This window comes from Acanthaster planci, linkage group LG01 (genome assembly GCF_054643075.1).
Source record: "Acanthaster planci isolate LZ-2023a linkage group LG01, COTS_SCS, whole genome shotgun sequence".
Classification (NCBI taxonomy): domain Eukaryota; kingdom Metazoa; phylum Echinodermata; class Asteroidea; order Valvatida; family Acanthasteridae; genus Acanthaster; species Acanthaster planci.
In genome coordinates, this window is record NC_141777.1 from 3,822,971 (window position 1) to 3,841,787 (window position 18,817).

Sequence of the window (18,817 nt, forward strand, 5' to 3'; positions counted from 1 at the left end):
TACCTGAAGTTGTAAAACCTGAATTCAGAAATATGTGAAATTTTACATGTAGATCCCTTCCTGAAAGGGTGGCTGATGTGCATGCCAAGCTAAATGATATACATGGACAAAGAAATGCTTTATTTATTCGTACTGTATATGCAAAACATGATGCACAGGTCGGGAGCCATATGATTCTCTACTAAAGTTAACAATGATTTTTCCTTTCCCAATGGTAGACTCATTCGGAACAAGTTTTAGTTTACCAGTTCTGTGCATTTTGCAATGTCCAGGAGCCAAACAACTACTCCTTGTACATCACATGCGGGATTAAAGCTTAGTTTTGCAAATCCCAAATATTCTATTATGGATACATACAAATGTAGTTATACCCTACCTTCAGTGGTGGGTGATTCTGTGGTGCAGTAACACCAAACGGGTGTTGTAGTCATTGACTTATCTGTAGCTGTTGGTGTCTCTGTAGCTGTTGTTGTCTCCATGGTGGCTAATGTGCCTCCATTTGTAATCTCAGATGTGGTTGTTGTCTCATCTGTGGTTGTTGTCTCCTCTGTGGTAGTTGTCTCCTCTGTAGTGGTTGTTTCCTCTGTAGTTGTAGTTGTCTCCTCTGTGGTGGTTGTTTCCTCTGTAGTGGTTGTTGTCTCCTCTGTGGTGACTGGTGTCTCTGTAGTGGTTGTTGTTTCCTCTGTGGTGACTGGTGTCTCTGTAGTGGTTGTTGTTTCCTCTGTGTTGTCTGCTGTCTCCCCCATGGTGATTAATGTGCCTGTATTCGTAATCTCAGCTGTGGTTGTTGTCTCCTCTGAGGTAGTTGTCTCTTCTGTGGTGGCTGATGTCTCTGTGGTGGTTGGTTTGCCTTTGTTTGTCATCTCTGTAGTGGTTGTTGTGTCCTCTGTGGTGTCCGTTGTCTCCATGATAGATGATGTGCCAGTGTTTGTTGATGTCATTGGATCAGATGGTATCGTGCTTGTCAAAGATCCTGCAGTTGTTGGCAGTACAGTGGTACCATCGCACAGACACAAAGTTGTTGATTGACCAGTAGTAATGTCTACATACAATAGAGAGTAGAGTGTTGTAAAAAATAACAAACTACCGATAAACTCTGACAAGAAAAGAACTTAACATAAGTTGATCTCTTACTTCTACATGTTTCTGGCATCAGGTAAATAAAACACGGAAATGATCAATTATAAGCCTAATTACAATATCTAGACCCCCTGCGCATGCGTGTGAGAGATCAGCATTCGTGATACGGACGTGGTTGAAGTTCGCTCGTCATCCCCCAGCGTTTGAGCAGGGCGCTGGGAAAGGCTGATGGCCTTGCACAGATTTTAGACGTGCAGAGCATGGTGGGTAATTTTTGCCGGGCGATAAAGTACCGTGATTGTAGGGCCTACCAAGGCCGTGTTTAATCATGTAAGCCAACACCTTGGCCTCTGTTAAGGCATTGCCATATTTGTTCATTTAACCAAAAACACAGCAGCCAATCAAGGTGCAAATCCATTAGCCCTTTCCAGCGCCCGAACAGTGCGCTGGGAGAATCGTTGAAGCCACCAGAGGTGCATGTCCAGTGGCAGCGTTTTTACCGTGCCTGAAGTTTTTGAACAAAACGTAAACCTTTGAAAGACTGCTACGATATTTTATATTTCAGCGTCGAAAATATTAAATAATTTCAGTGCACTGCATTTGACTACTGCCCAAAGGGTACAGTAGTGATCATTAGGAACAAACACTTGCAAATGATGGTCGTGCCACACGTAATCAAGGAGACAAGCTTGAGTTTACGATTCACTGAAGTATGGCCGAGTATGAGCATTCAGCATGCCGTGGTCATCTGGATTTCTGTCGCTTTATGCGTATATTCTCAGTGGGTCACTCTGGGACGCTCTAATTGTTTGTTGAACCAAATTAAATGGAAAAAGAGAGAAAGCCAAGATCTTTTTTGGCATTTTTAAAATATTTTTTTGGAAAAGGTATTTTCTCTCACAAAAACTGAAACACGAGGAGGATATGCTGCTTTGTGATGCCGCAATGTGCAGAACATTAAATTTTGGCAAGACTAACTCTGATCCTCATGCATATCAGGAAGGACGTCCATAACATTTCACTAAATTTTAACGATTACCTTTCATATAAACAGAAACTGAAGGGTGTTTTGAAACATTTCTGACCCTCCCCCCCAAAAAAATGAAATTGCCATGGCATAAAGTGCATGAACTTAAAAATTGGGGTGAATATTTGCCATACCCAAGCACTGACAGGGGCCTACATGAGAGTGTGCTGACATTTTCATTTGTTAGTGTCCCCTAAGTGTGCAGCCGTTAAGTGTGAAAAGCTCCCTCCAGAATTTGCCAGCCGAACCAGACAGATGAGTTTTCAGTTTAAGCCAGTTGTTTATTTCCCGGGGGGGGGTTCTATGCAGTTTTACCGGAGGTGCATTTCCATGATAATTGTCAGTGAATTTCGGAGGAAATGAATTACATCTGATGTGTGTGATTTAGAAAAGAATAACTTATTATGTATAACTTCTTGTCAATGGATAATTCTTCTGCTAATTGTAAGTAATGGAAGATTGTTGAAAAAAATATTTTGTTTTCTTAAATATGGGGTAGTGTCACAAGAGGGCGTAAAACCTTGGTACATGTTTAATGAATATTCAGCACATTTCAGGACCCACGTTCCTACGTATAGTAACACGGGCAGTATGAAAAGTTTTTGACTAATATGACCAAATATGGTTGACGCGGGAAAATTCGAAAACGTGTGGAATTTCAAAATTTGCATGACATTTAGATTAATTAAAAGATCTCTACGGGGTTAAAACCGTAGTGAAGCATTGGAGAGGCAGCAGACAGATCTCGACATAGGGAGACTCCTCATCGGTTATCGTGCAGTAACATATTTTGATTTCGTCGATTGAGCGATAGCTCTATGAGGTAAATTGAGAAATAGACGGAGATAGTTTGTGGCGATAGCCTAAATCGTATATTTACTTTATTGGAAAGCGTTAGCCTAAGAAGTGAAATCCACTTCTTGGAAAGCTAAATCCACGGTTGAGAAGTTAGTCTATGGAAACCGATCGTTGTTTCAAGCCAGGGAGTCAGACTTTAAGACTGTTCGCTCGTTTGTAACTTGAGTATTTTATTGTATAACGCTATTTTTTATAATTTGTAGTCATTTTGCTTTAATTATTGTATTCAAGATAATTTCGAAATGTCAAGATTACCTCTTATAAGATACAGTCCATGTTTGTGTGGAAATCCCGTGCATACTGCTTGAATTCATGTTTGTAGAACGGCAACGCCCATGCCGCTTGCATTATTCATAGTGACTATTGTGTACACATGCACAGCCCAACCTTTTTAGATTTAACGCAACACGGTGTTGTGTAGAAAATTCGCCGATTTTTGGTATTATTTCTGCATTTTTGGAGCTTTATTGTAAATACGGCAATAGCCTTATACCTTGTAATACTTTGTAATTATAAATTTCACAGGATTCCCTTTAGTAGAGTTTCAGTCGTAGAATCTTCCTCTTTGAGGGAGAGGCTGCCCTGTTACCCCGAAGAGAACCATAGCGTCACGGGAATGGAGGACCTAGAAAGGGGGACTTGCGACTACATTACCTTATCAAATCGGGGGAGATCCCCAGAGTGCTCAGCCGGTGGAGAGAACACACGCTGGAGGACATGCATGTGTACTCATGTGGGGGATAGAATTTGTAATGATGCGATTAATATATTTTTAGTTTGGGGTAAACTCTTGAAAACCAAACTCACAAGCTCTTTTAAGGATTTTGTGAAGATTTTAAATAATAATAAATTTCTTTTTACTTTTATGTTGTGCAAATTACTACCAGTTCCCGAAAGTTTCTTTTTTGGGCTACGTTGTCAGTGAGTGGATATAAAAAGTGATCAATCTTTATACTTTGGACCCGGTTTGTGACAGGCAGGATATTTCTCTTTTAGGTCAGGTGATTTTTAAGTTTCTAATAATTGATATACTAGCAATCATTTTCCAAAGCCCTTTTTCCGAGTTGGATTTTCTAAGAAGTAATTAAAAGAAAAAATATTACAAATTCTAATATCTGTGCACGTTATTTTTCCTATCCAAGTGTTCCGGAAGTGCGCCATCAGTGGTCAAATTTTAGGCTTTATTCTTCCAGTTTCCGGAGGTAGCCGAAATATTCTGAAGTCGTCCTGTCTACATTCTGCATGTTCGGATGGTATCGGTTATTCACGGTAGGGTAGGTGGGCTTCTTGAACGTAAACCGTCAACAATCATTTACGACTGATCTGGTGTTTGAGTATAAGTTAATTGAAAAGTGCACTTTTTAAACTTTCAAAATTGACCAAACATTTCTGGACAAGTGAGGGCGCTTTTTCTTTGGTATAAATCCAGGAAGACGTGGTTACGTTTACATGTTTTCATGTTCAAATTGTAAACTCCAAATTAAATTTTTTTCTGAAAACATTTCTGAGGAAAGGATGGTTACTGGCTTATTGCCATATACTTACCCAGCAATAAATTACCAAAGGAAATGAACTCTGTTCTAGTAGTATTTTATAAAAATCTAGATATTTTCTGCGCACCAATCAGTGCAACATTGCTATTCAGTGCCTTGGATGACATTATAGTCCAGCCATGAGTATGCAAATGTGCACTAGCATGAAAAATGAAAAAGCTCCAAAATGTGGGTTAAAATTGCTCAAAAAATAATAAATAAATGAGATTAATTGAAATCCGTACAAAGTTTTCTATTTCATGGTTCCTTTAATATAATCAGGCATCGGAAAGAGCTCCGCACACAAACGCCAGTTGACACCTGGGGACAAACTATGAAACTGGGATTTAAATTTCTAAGTGTTTTCTAAAGAAAGGACCATGTATTTTCCCTTCCAAATTGAAGTTTTTTGTAAATATTTCTTTGCTTTCTGATGGATAATTGGTTATTGTAGGGAATAATTACTAATAATATATATGAAACTCTTCCCCAGGCATCCACTAAGTGTTGGTTATTCCTCGACCCGTACTAACATGGCTGTACAACCCGCTACATTGTGTACTCGAGCCATGCCCAGGCATGGCAAGCAAAAATAGGCTGGGCTGGTGCAGTGAACAAAGACACAATAAGGAAGGACACTGGTCATTTTTTTGTCTGAGTGCATATTTTACGTTATTCACGCTTAATGGACGCAGTACAATTAACAGAATGCACTTTACTGCCGAGTAGGAATAGCTACGACAAGTCTGTATATACTAGTGCGAGCAACCCCCACCTTTGTTTTGGTCAATATTTGATCGGAATCTCAGGAATTCTTTACAGAGGTCTCGGGGAGGGGGGGTGTGTTAGGTAACGATTGTCTAGAGTGTGTTTAGGGATGGGACATGTAAGGGAGGTACCTCTCCGTCCCATATCTTGTTGGATATATACTACTGTAACTGTTTGGTAATACATTTCAAACCTTATACCCGCTTCCAGCTGCTTTCAACGGGGTTTCATTCAAGGATTTTGATTTTAAATTGAGTAAATTTTTATCTGAAATTATAATAGGCTTTCAGGATCACAATTATGGTTTGCAGTTTGCTAGAAGATCAAATGTCTGAGGGAAATAATTAAAGCCCACCAATGCCAATGCCAATGCCAATAATCCAATGCCACATTGATTGGAGGGTGTTTGCTCAGTTTCACTGTTTTGCCCAAGAAAAAAACGACCGTATTTCTGTTGGATAGCTTTCGGTCAAAGGTAACGGCACGCACGAACGCTTGACTGCAAATCCTACGCCGTTTTCCAAAACTCAACTTCGTCTCCGTCTCAGGCTTTGTCCCCGAAACCAATCCCCGGTTGTGGGCCTGAAGCGTTCAAATCAAATTGGATTACTGTATGATTTTACTCTCTTGCATCTTATTTGATGTTTTGTGGCACTATTAGACTAATTAGTGCGCTTACAGCTTCAAAGTCAGGTAGTACAAAAGAAAAAAGTTGAAGCCTGAGACTGAGTTGAAGTTGAGTATTGGAAAACGGCCCTAGACCTCTAGTTCAGTGTTTCGCGAGTGGTGCACGCGTGCCGCACAATGGTTCAGTGATAGCCTTCACTAATAAAGCGTACAGAGGAGGCTTTGTATTCACGTCAAGCGGAGCGCTTTTGCTAAAATCTGAAGGTAAGCATTGTTAGCGCGTGGATAAATTTTCACAGTTATTGGAAAAGTACACGCAGAAATCCAATGTCAAAGTCTGCTACGAGCGTCACACTCATTCCACGAAGAACAAAGCTCAGGCGATGATGAAAGATTATGTGCACTTCGAGAATAATCAAGCAAACTTGTGGCTGTACAGCTTTAACAGACTTTCAATACAACATGCAAATTGTTATATGGAAAATAATACTGAAAACTGAAGACACAAAGGAGGATTTCCGACCATTGCGCCCCCAACAAGTCAATGTGCACTTACAACAAATACCAATTGAATATCGAGTCTATAACAGGAGGCTCTAGGACGCAAATAAGCTTGTGAAAATTCAGTCTTCAAGTTAAAATGCTGTGAACAATGCATTCTCGTATCAAATTCGAAGGGTAGATTGTTACCAGTCATGGAGTCTTAAATTATACCTGTATGGCCGTAGTGCATAATCTAAGAACGAAATTCACATCGATGTGCACGTGGGTCAACATTTCCTGTCATGTGATAATACAGTTCAGAGCGTAAATACTTCAGGCCTACATGAACACAAAAGACATTCATTTAGTGCCTATGCATTCGACGACATTCGCCCAGCACCTGTGTGTTAGCCTGCTTGTTTTAAAGCTGCGAGCCTCAACCGCATTGAAAAAAAACATGTAACTTCCTTTCCATGAACAAAAAAATTCCGGCTTTAGCTGGGTTTTTGTTAAAATTTCGTTTATTCGGTTATTCGAGATACGCCCCAAAGGCATTATTCTCAAAGAAAAACTAGAAATAAATTGTTTCAGGGCCTACGTGAAGTATGTGGGGACATCTATTATGGTACAGGGTTCCCAGGTCTTGAACTTATCTAAAACTTACTAGCGAAATGCGATTTCACAACAATTATTCAAATTCTTGTGTGTGTAGATGAATAACCAGCAGAAGTTGTTTAAGCACCATTTAAAGGGAAAAAGTTCGTTAAAGTCGTCAAAAAGAGCCTAGTTATTTCGGCCACTTTCACAGCCGGGGCGGATTCGCTCGAAAATGTTGTCTGTGCCATAATCAGTTTTTTTAAACATCGAATACACCTACATGTATGTATAACTAACACTTGACGTCCGACATAAACATAGGGTTTTGTTGTTACGGCTAACAATTTGAAGTGCGTGCTACAGTGTGTGCCAGCCCGTGTGCAATGCGTACCGCATTGGAAAAGAATATTCATTTTGGGGAAATTTGCGAGAACGGTTTGCTGCATTTTCACAAATAAATGACCACACAGAGTTATACCAGAACATCAAAAAGGCCCGGCTCCTGAAAATAAGGCACTGCAGCGTGTCGGAGAAAATGGGGGGGGGGGATTGGACCCCGGCTCTTTTAGGGCAAAGCCTGATAAAGGAAAATGGACGCAACGATAGCCTGAACCATGTACCTGTGGGTCCAAACAAGTTTAAAACTTACAAATTTCGATTTTGGTCAACAATTCTACCCTTTGTTGGTAAAACACTTCGTGTCGTCAGCAGTAAACAATTGGAAACAGTGAAAAATCGCGCACGCGTACAGCTTACTTAATGCGTGGGTTGGCGCACAGCTAGCCATAAAGCCGATTACGTGACGGACTGTCGACCAATATGAATGGCTAAGCTTTCTGATGCATTTTTAAATCTAATTTATTATTTTGTTGACTCAGTTTGTACTGTGTACAAATCCCACCCAAAGTCACACTTTAAGATTTTGAACCAAATTTTCCATTATGACTCGTGATCCTTAGTTGACGTTTAGGGCCTATTCCTATTTTTTAGACTTGAAAGGAAAGGCAAATAAAACCTGCTGATATTATGCGTACAACCTTCATTGGCTTGAAGTAGTGGCTTTAAAGTAGGGGAGCTGCCGTTTCGATCCTAGTCTCAAAGAACTCTGAAATGGAATTTAAGGTCTGCTGTTGTTCTTCATATTTTGTTTGGTGTAGAGTTGTATGTTTGAATGGTGTACATGTACTCGATATTGGTTTTACTGTTTGTGGTTTGACGTGTTATTAAAGACATCTTCTGTTCGCTTTGCTCGCTTGTTTATTCGATTACTTACTTTGAGTGTTTTGTAGTATCAAAGTCATCAGGAAATTATGTTCCCCTGATTGTGGATGTTCCCGTGGAAGAAAGCCAGTGATCAAGGCTGTGTACGTGAATTCGTTCCCAAAGCAGCACCAGTGAGCGACTGCTGCTTGAGGCTGTACTGGGGCCTCTCCGAGTGCCTGCACACTCACGCACTTCATTCATTCATTGGCTACGTATGGCTGTTCAATCACCGTGCCTACACCCCCGTGCAATCCAAGCTGAGGTGGCTGTTTGGATGGGAGGTTTAGCTACAGTGCAATACAAATGCAGCCCCAGCATGCCGCTTGTCGTATATGTACACAGAGCTTTCAGGCTAAATGTGAACATCTGCTTTTCTGCTGTCAATACAACGACAACATCAACGATAAGAAAGAACACAACAACGACAGCAAGAAAATGCAGATTGACTGTTACGTGAAACGCACTGTGTTACTTTACTGCTGTAAGTTAAGTAGATTTAACTAGCTCTTTGCCAAATATATAGGGTTTTATACTCTCTGGCTTCTCTGCCCTGAAATCAAACAGGCAGATTTCGCTTGTTATCCTGCAGTGCATTTCAACCACTTCTTTTTTAACCTCACTACTTTTACCAGAAAAAGCTGATCACACAGTTTGAACAAATTCATTCTTTTGCACTTCGAGAGGGCGAAAACAGTGTTTAGTCACAGAGCACTAAAATTTGAAATATGGCAAAAACTGAGCAGATCACTGACGTTATGAATAGGCTTGTATGCTGCCACAGTAAACAGTAAAAGGTTGACGGTTCCAACTTTATTCTATATGTTTTAAAAGTCATCAAAGTGTATGCAAGATTCCTTTTTCGCAGAACACCTAGTGCATGCCAACCAGGAAGAGTCGTCTTTTCAAAACTTCTCGTGGCTCGGTAGCAGAATCGTGTCCACCAAGACACGTACAAACCAAATTTCTGTTAGAAGAACCAGCTTGGTTTTATTCTTGAAGAGGTTAATTGGATTCCTTTGGACCGGAGAGGGCTACAATTATTATTCTTAATGGAAGTGTGTTTCATTTATTCATCATGGTAAATTTATGCGAATAAACGAATGTTCATGCAACGCTAATTATTATAATTACTGAATTTTGACTAAGTAAGCTCCAATCTTTAGACTGAGAAATTTTACATATATGTAAGCAAATCATCCCAAAAGGAATAAAGTTTACAAAAAGCAAGTTCTAATAGGTGAATTTCGTCGATTTCCCAGTGGAATTTATTTATTTCCTATTTGAACAAAAATAATAAAAAAATCTGATCCCCAGTCCCCTTCTTTCCTTAAAATACATCCCCAGTAACTTCCATTAACACACAAATAATAGCATTTCAAAATCTTTTTCAAAGCTCCAAGCATGGCGTGAGAAGGGCAGAAAAAACATTGACCACATTCAAAGCTACGACAAGAACGCTCTGGGACTGACAAAGGGGCAGACCAGTGCACTTTACCAAGAATCTGCGTCTCTGGTATAGAAGAGTTCACTGCTTTAAGACCAAAACGACTACTACGCAGAATGTAGAGAATATTCCGAATGTTGTATCAGCTTTTCCGGTGCAGTAGCAAAGCAGAAGATTGTTATTTGTTTCATCTTCAACTCCAAGGAAAAAATTAAAAACTGCTTTTGGTAGAAAAGCCGAAAAGAAAATGCATAAAGGCATGTAATTAAAGTTATTGATAGCAGAAAAGAATACCAGTTCATATGACACCAAGTAAAATGTTCAATCACCTTTTTTCCAAAGGTTGACAGTAGGAAACCAGATGTCCACTTTTAAACCTTTGTCTGGCCTATATGCTTTCTTTAAAATAGCTGGTAATCAGAGGACAAAACAATATGAAATAATCCAGATGAAGTGTGATACGAATGTACTTCACATGAAAGGTATACAAACCCTTAAACACTCATGATCCCTTCCTTCTTTTAGAATGGAAGGTAATGACCAAGTTTACACTTAGGTTACTATCGATAAATCACAATCGTAGACGGAAATATCAACTGACAAACTTTCCTGTTGCTGATTCGTATTGGGCTATACATGTCGAGTTTGACTGCATCTCAACGTGCAAATACATTTTAGAGTGCACAAAAATAGTTCATATCCTGACTCTACCTATGGATAAACATTTTTGATTAAATCAATTCATTTAGTGAAAACTTATAACCGTTAGTTAGCAAATTGATTTTTAAAGTAACATTTCTACGACAGTAACATTATTTTTTTTTAATCAAAGATCAGGAAAACGTGAGTATCATAAAAGAAGCGTCTGAAAAATATTTTTTTCCCGTCAATATTAAATCCATGGGCAAAACATTTTGCCCATTAGATTCCTTAAAATTTACCGTAAGTTCCATGGAGTGGTCGAATGAACATAACACGGAGCACAAGTGCCACAATCAGCGCCCGCTGTGTTTTCCAGTTTGTGATGGCCATCTTGCCGGCCTGCCTGACGAATTGCGGCCCTCTTCCAAATTCCAAATTCAATTTAACAGTCCACGAGTGAAATGTATTCCACCTCCTTTCAGTGCACGGAATCACCTACCGTATTCCGAATGCTGTGCATTTTTCCAATTCAATGTGGGCAGGGTTCTTCTCTCTCGCTGGCCGGTCAGATTGCTTGATTGGTTAATTTCCCGCCAGGTGATTTATGCTCGTCAAAAACCGTACAGCTTAATCTTCATGATAACGTATTGTTGTGCGTTTTGGCCTTCCCTGGAAGTTTTCCAAGCACGTAAGGACCCCCAACGTCGCGTGAAGGGGCACGTTATGCGGTTGTACATAATGCATGTCATTTTTTATGCACGGCTGATGAGTGACTAGTAAAACTGGGGTTTTGATTGGTACACTTTTATTGTCCAATGTGCAACGCGGCGATAATCCAGATTATCTTGAGAAATCTCTAGACATCATTAATATTTCGCAGTAAGGCCATCTGTTAGAAGTTTTCGTCAAACTTCAAATATTTAATTGTTTGTTCCCATGAGCGAGACCCTCAACACTAAATCTTCTCAAAGATGCTGATGGAAAGAATAATTTTAAGTGATCCATGGAATGAAACATTTCGTATGTTACTTTATGGAATTATTCATTTTGCTCGCAAGAAAACGACGCTCGGAATGCCTGATCACTCATTACAAATAAAAAGACATTATGGGCTAAATGCCCCCAAAAGAAATCCCTACATCACCTATGCATTTAGAAATTTCTTGTGAATATGGAATACAAATTTTTCACGCAAGGTAAGCTTCTATTCCAAATACAGATTAAGCATACATCAAGACTGCCTGTCCATCACTGCATAACATTTCGAGGGCAGCTAACGTTGGAAGGCATCTTTTATAGAAATATATATTACGTTCTCTGGTAAAGCTTCAGGTAATTCTCGTCAATTATTACTATTATTTTGCTTTTGAACTAACGCCAGCTTGCATATACCAACAACTGGTAGGCAAAAGCTTTGGCCGTGACGAAGAAGAAAGGTTTAGACCGGTAGGCAAAAGCTTTGGCCGTGACGAAGAAGAAAGGTTTAGACCGGTAGGCAAAAGCTTTGGCCGTGACGAAGAAGAAAGGTTTAGACCGGTAGGCAAAAGATTTGGCCGTGATGAAGGAGGGAAAGGTTTAGACCGGCAGGCAAAAACTTTGACCGTGACGAAGAAGGGAAAGATTTATGGATAGTTGAGTGTAAGTCAACCTACGCAACAAAGGGTCACACACAAAGTACCCCTGTAGTAGAAAAAAATCCAAAAGGAGTCAAAGAAATAGCAATAAAGGAGTGACAACTTTTCTCCAAACCATGCGACTCAATAGAACATTGCTAAAAATTCAATATAGTTCAAGTAGAAATCGAAAAACGCCCAAAGTGCATTATTCCAATACTTGCACCACTGCAGACACTTCACTATTTGCACACACCTGAAACCAGAGGTGACCTCTAATAGAAAAGATGTGTGAAGGTCCTGGGAAAACGATGCAAAGTTAGCATAATATTTTGCCAAAGTTTGGCAAATTTTCTGTTGCTGATTCGTATTGTACTATGCATGTTGAGTTTGTCTGCACCTGAACTTGAAATATATTTTAGAGTGCACAAAAATAGTTTACCCCTTTACTTTATTTATGGATAAACATTTTTGACTTAATCAATTCATTTAGTGAAATCTTATAACCGAATAGTTAGCGAAATGATTTTAAAATTAACATTTCTACGTCAGTAACATTGTTTTTTTTATTTCAAAGATCAAAGAAACACAAATATCATAAAAGATGCGTCTGACAAATTCTCATTTTTTCCCGTCAATACTAAATCCTTGGGCAAAACATTTTAAGAAGAGGGAAGATTCTTTAAAATTTACCGTCAGTTCCATGGAGTGGTCGAATGAACATAACACGGAGCACAAGTGCCACAATCAGCGCCCGCTGTGTTTTCCGGTCTCTGATGGCCATCTAGCCGGCCTGCCTGACGAGCGAATTGCGGTCTTCTAACTTCCAACTTGAAATTCTTTATCAGTCCATTTTTGAAATGTCTGCCAGACTTTAACCTTTCAGAGCACAGAATCACCTGTTCTGAATGCTCAGATGCGCACTTTGCCGATTCAACGTGGGCAGGGTTCCCTTTTCTCGTTGGCCGTGGTCAGCCTGAGATCGCATGACTGGTTAATTCCCGTCATGTGATTTATGAACATTAGAAATAAAAATCATGATAAAATACATGTGTTATTGTGCGTTTTGGCCCTCACTGGGAGTTTCCCAAGCAATTTAGTATTTCCAACGTTGCGTGAAAGGTCACGTTATGCAGCTGTACATAAATGCATGCCACATTTTACGCACGGCTGATGACGGAGTCGTAAAACTGGGGTTTTGATTTGTACACTTTTATTGTCCAATGTTTAAAGCCACGATCATCCAAACTGTCTTGAGAAATCTGGGGAAATCGTTAACATCCCGCAGTAACGCCATCTCTTGGAAGTTTTCGTCAAAAACAATATTTGATGGCTTTTTCCAATGCACTTGCGTCACGGTGAACTCCAATTAAGAGCAAGACCTTCAACACTAAATCATCTCGAAGATGCTCATGGAAAGAATAATTTCAAGTGATATATGGAATGGGACATTTCGTCTGTCACTATATGGAATTATTCATTTTGTGGAATAAAACTATTTCACGCGTGGTAAAGTTTTATTCCAAATATAGACTCACCATCAATCAAGCGTGACACAATTAACTAACCTGTCCATCATTACATAAAATGTAAAGCTAATGTTGGCAGCCATGTTTTATAGAAATATATATTACGTACTGTTGTAAAGTTTCATGTGTTTTTTGTATGAGTTATCACTTCTTTTTTTTTTGCTTTTGAACCGACGCCAGCTAGTGTATACCAACAACCGGTAGGCAAAAGCTTCGGCCGTGACGAAGAAGGGAAAGATTTATGGATGGTTGAGTGTAAGACAACCTACGCAACAAAGAGTCACACACAAAGTACCCCTGTATTAAAAAACTTTCAAAAGGAGTCAAAGAAATAGCAATAAAAGAGTGACAACTTTTCTTCAAACCATGCAACTCAATAGAACATTGTTAAAAGTTCAATATAGTTCAAGTAGAAATCGAAATACGCCCAATGTGCGTCACTGTTTAACTTGCTGCACCACTGCACTAACTTCACCATGGGCACACACCTGAAACCCGACGGACCCTCGATAGAAAAGATATATGGAAGCCCTGGGAAAAACCGTGAAAAGTCAGGGTAGGGAAGGAGTCGTTATCATAAAGAATGAGAGTCATTGAACTGACTTAGCCTATACACACAGTGTGCTTCGGAGTTGTAGTTCAAGGGTTTGTTGCAGCATAGAGCAACAGGGTCACGCGTGGAATGCAATGCGCTGTGTACAATGCGTGTAATCTACATGGTCACTACCGCTCGCTGTAGGGTTAAGTGGTGTGTGTAGTAGCGTGTACACTATAATCTACACGCATATAGGGGAACAGCTATTGGGAGCGTAACAATATTATTTTTTAGCCTGTGCCTGTAACAAAACATGTTTTACTTTCACAGTTATGTCATGAAATCACTGCTTTATAATTCAGACACAAACTGATTTATGCTCGTCTTAGAGTGGTATTGTTATTTCAGTAAAAGTAGTTTGATTTCATACACATATACATCAGGCATCCATGCTTAATACTATACAGAGTTGCAGCACCATTAACAGCAGGACACAATGACTAAGATTCAACTATGGATTGTTTTGTATTTACTGAGAGGGAAACAATACTTCTTTTATTTTTCCTTGAGGATTTGCAATGTTCCTATTTTTATTTATTTAAACAATTTCTTGAAAATAAATCAGAAGTAGGCCTAACGATCAAGTACAATATTAATTAAAGATGAAGTTTGAGAGCCTTAACGTGATTGTTGAGGCTCTAAAAATCTGCAAAGTTTAAAAAGAACTGGGGATAATTTTTCTAGAGTCACTAACAAATCTCAATGAATCAGAGTTGAACCAGTTGTTTTTGAGATAAGATTTCTGGGGGTAAGTATTAGGGTCTTTGGTGGCGGCGTGTTACTACGACGTTGTGAAAGACAAAACGTTTAATCAAGTCAAAGAGATCTTCCAAGTTAATGAAAACCACTGTAACGATGCATTAACAGATATAAACTTTGTTTTGAAGTAGAGGAGGCTGTTTATTTTTAACTATGTCAAAGGGCGCTGTTTTAGAGCTGAGGTTTCTTAGCTGTTTGTGTCAAAGTTACGCTCTGTAACTCTGTACTCGTTAAGAGTAAAAGAAAGATGGTATTAACGGTGAAATGTATCCTTTTTAATTAACCGAAAACGAGTAGAAAAACCAGTCCCCGAAACTGAAGGAGCAGCCCCCGAAACTACAGTCCCGGACAAAATTGGTTGGACACTTGGCAACAGTCATACGCTCTCCAGACGCTATCCCCACCCCCCGGTCAATGTCGTCCTGTCCAGCCGGAGCACAGGCCGCGCGCATAGACCCAATATTGTGTCTTCCGTGCCGCTTGGCGCGTGTTTTCTGGCGTGGAAAACAGAAATGACAGCCGGCTGGACAAATGTATATTTCTGGCAAAGTTTACTAATAAAAGCAAGATAATTATCTATTACTCCCAGAAAAACGAAGTAGTCCGACAAGCAAGTTGTGTTTTTGGACAGCGGTGCTACCTTTAAGGCGAGCAAAGTTGATCAGTTGTATGGGTCCACCGCTGTACTTACGGTAGGAATAGTTGTTTGGCCACCGCTGAACTTGCGGTAGGCAAAACTCTAACAGTAAAGAGAAAATTGTTGTGAATTTCAACAATGGTTAACTTAAACGATAAACAATCTCACGGCTTAACTTCAAAGTTGATGCTGCGAGTCGTTCTCCCATGCCATTTTCGCCAAACGTGCAAAGCGCCCCCAAAATGGGAAGACGATGGGTAGCCCTGGGCCCCTCCCCTATGAAGAACACACTGAATCACCGGTCACCAGAATGAATGCAAATTGTGAAACCAATCAAAAGAAAAATGTGGGCGCGAGTAGTTTGATTCCAAACCTATTACCTACCAAATGGCACCATTAGTTGGTTGAGCGCCGTTTCCGTTCAGCACGACAGGAAAGAGTGCAAAAGCATGCGCGGAGAAGAATGTCCCACACACTACTCTTCTGTATAGCATTCGGAGGACGCATTCCTATCCTACCTGAAAGTTGCACTCGCGCCCCGAATGCGAAGGAATCTGCTTGAAGCCAAATGTTTCCACCTCGGCCTACGTGTACTGTGATCAATCGACGAGGTGGCGCCCGTGATGATAAGAAAGTGGAAGGCTGCTCCCTTCTAATATGGCATTAAATCGATACCGAATAGGGTCATCACTTATATACACTGCACTTGCGGTACAATCTAAAGATCACATTAAGAAATATTTCCAAGTACTAATCTAACCAATTCTACAAACCGAATTTACATTTGCCTTTTCGTTTCAGGCTGTGATACTAGCTAGTCTGGAACCGGTCATATCTGGCCGCAAATCGGAACATTTGTATTTCGTGCACAGTCCGCGATGCTAACCATAAGGATATAACTGAGCCTCCGGTGCCCTAAATAATTAACCTGTTGAAAGATATTTGATAGTTTTTGATGTGTTAGTGGGCTTCTTGCACGTTAATAATATGTAATGTAATTTAAATAAGATTCCCTCGTGTTTGTAAAAGGAAGACTTTAGTCTTTGGAATAGTTGGGTGACATGTAAACGAAAGAAACTACCATCAATCAACCAATCCTTTGCAAGCTTGCCAACCATTCACCAGGGGAACTGAGCGAATGTGGGGTGCTACCATGAACCTTGGCAGCTGAACTATGACAATTGGGGGACCTTGCCTTCATCCCGTATTTGGCACATGTACAGCAAGCCCAAGTTATTCATTACATCTGTTCATCCAACAGCTCATTTATAGAAGGTGAAGTGCTAAGTAAGAAGACAATGAAGAAATGGTCGGTTTTAGTGGTGGGAGGAAAACTCAGAATGAATACCACAGAAAACCCAAGGAATCAGGAACTAAAAACCCAATCCACATACTGACCTAGGTAGGATTCGGACTCGGGTCGCAGAGGTGGAAGGCGAGGAAAGAACAACTACACTAACCTGACTCACCAAATTATTGGCACGTTAGCAAGCCAATTACCGCATACAAGACAATATGGGTTCTAGGATGGGCCTTGCCAAGTCTGATTGACGAAGAAAAGTTCCCACTATGACAATAAATGTTGCAACAAAAGAACTTATGAAACCATTTTGTTATTCATGGGAGCCACTGTTCCTGTAACTAAGAGAGTTCTTAAATTCAGGGCGTACCTTTGGTAACTATAGGAAGCCATTAGAATTAACGCTTCTCGGCTACGTACCACAAAACACATTGCTCACCCGAAATGATGAACGAAGCACTTCCAATCTTTATAAAAAACTAAGATCATAACAAGACCAGGAGGGAAATGGACCCTTAATCTTTCTACAAGCAACTTTTTGAAATGAGTTTGAAGTTATGAGGATATCATTGTGCAAATAGGTGAGCTTTGGTTAGGAACGTCTTGCTCCTTGCTGCGTGCTTCCAAATACTGTTTCATAAACTTCACGCAATCAAATGAAACGCTATTTCACGAGTGATAGCACGACAGACAACGTTGAGTGAAATTAATCAGTTTCCTTGGGTGAGTGTGTACATTTTTTTTGATTAAGTAATTTATTTTTATTGATATATTTATTTATTTTTATATCAGAGGTTTGTCCCATATTGCTTGAAGGCGATTGACTAATCCATTGGCACACAGATTTGCTACTGTTGCATCCTTCACCAATTGCAACTCGAAATTCTGGCATGACATGGGCCTTAATACGGACATCGCCTCCGAGAGCCTTCTCCGAGCTGCACACTAACCTCAAAGTGCTTATAAGTACATTGTGATGCTCTGTTGAATTCATCAGAAAAAAAAGAGAATCCAAATAATTTGATATATAGGCAGCAGATGCCCCAAACCCGCAGCTATTATGAAATTCCAACAATGCTATTTACATTCAATCGACATCCATTTTCTTGCACGTTGGCTGTAAATTGTAACGCTATACCTTTGAATTTTTTGGCCTTCTGCCAGCCAGCCGAGACTCGGGTGGTCACGCGCCTGCAATCCAAGCTACATGTTTACAACACCATGGCAACAAACAGCTGATTATTAAATTGAGGGATCGTCGAAAAACCGTGTGCCTGCCGAGAACAATGCATTGTATCCTGGAGTAATAAAACAGATGATCATAGGCCTAATTATTATGTATTTATTTATTTGTTTTGTTTGTTATTTGAACTACTGGCCAAAACCATTGAGAGCGGCCAACAATGTCTGCTGCATACCTAGTGCGGCAGCCGGAATCGCCGTGTAGCGCGTGTAGGCCGCGCCGAACGCAGCTTCGCGGTGCTGCAACCGTACATGAAGGCGCGCCGTGTCCACTGCTGCAGCTGCACAGGGAATTCAACGCAAAACCGTTGGCATGAGCAGAATTCAGTTTCCACTTACCCTGTAATACCCTACAATTACAAGTATTAAAATTGTGAACCAAAGAGTACAGTGCAGAAGATGAGGTTGTAGTCCGCCAAAAGTCTTCCTTAGGTGTACAGACCCACCACTCATTATGACGGCACATCACCGCCAGTTGGATGCCTGCTGCATGAAAGAGGTCCCTGACATCGACGACCTTGATGAGTGCTGTTTCACTGGCTGCACTTAGCGATGAGCGGTGGTAATGGTGCCTGCTTGGAACCGGCTGCCCGGACATCGACGGCCTTGGTGAGTTCAAAGTGCGCTGTTCCAGTGGCTGCACTTAGCGATGAGCGGTGGCAATGGTGGCACAATGGAACCGCCTGCTGGATGAGCACTGGGTGTCTGGAGAGAGAATGCTGCTCCTCCGTGGGCTGCTTGTAGATAGCAACGCACGGCGGCAAGTTGACTCGATCCATAGGGCTGTCCCCTCGTATAGTACAGGCCTGGCCATGGACGAC

General features: G+C 40.5%; 1 protein-coding gene across 3 annotated transcripts; it reads right to left on the reverse strand.

Moving 5' to 3' along the window:
* Positions 1-75: 75 nt before the first annotated feature.
* Positions 76-18,582, reverse strand: LOC147800270 (uncharacterized). Of its 3 annotated transcripts, none has more exons than XM_087138923.1 (2): positions 10,621-11,291; positions 76-1,042 (listed from the first exon to the last, which is right to left on the reverse strand). In XM_087138923.1, the coding sequence occupies exons 1-2, from the start codon at positions 10,709-10,711 to the stop codon at positions 366-368; spliced, it is 768 nt and encodes a 255-aa protein (XP_086995049.1). In that variant the 5' UTR covers positions 10,712-11,291; the 3' UTR covers positions 76-365. The 3 variants fall into 3 exon arrangements, with proteins under 3 accessions (XP_086995049.1, XP_086995050.1, XP_086995046.1); XM_087138924.1 differs by lacking the exon at positions 10,621-11,291 and adding an exon at positions 18,443-18,582 and having other exon boundaries at positions 78-1,042; XM_087138920.1 differs by lacking the exon at positions 10,621-11,291 and adding an exon at positions 12,628-12,962 and having other exon boundaries at positions 78-1,042.
* Positions 18,583-18,817: the final 235 nt, after the last annotated feature.

Coding starts and splice junctions, on each gene's coding strand:
- LOC147800270 (XM_087138923.1), bottom strand. CDS start 10,711: ATGGCCATCACAAACTGGAAAACACAGCGGGCGCTGATTGTGGCACTT. Junction 1,043..10,620: donor ACCACTCCATGGAACTTACG/GTAAATTTTAAG, acceptor TATTGTATGTAG/ACATTACTACTGGTCAATCA.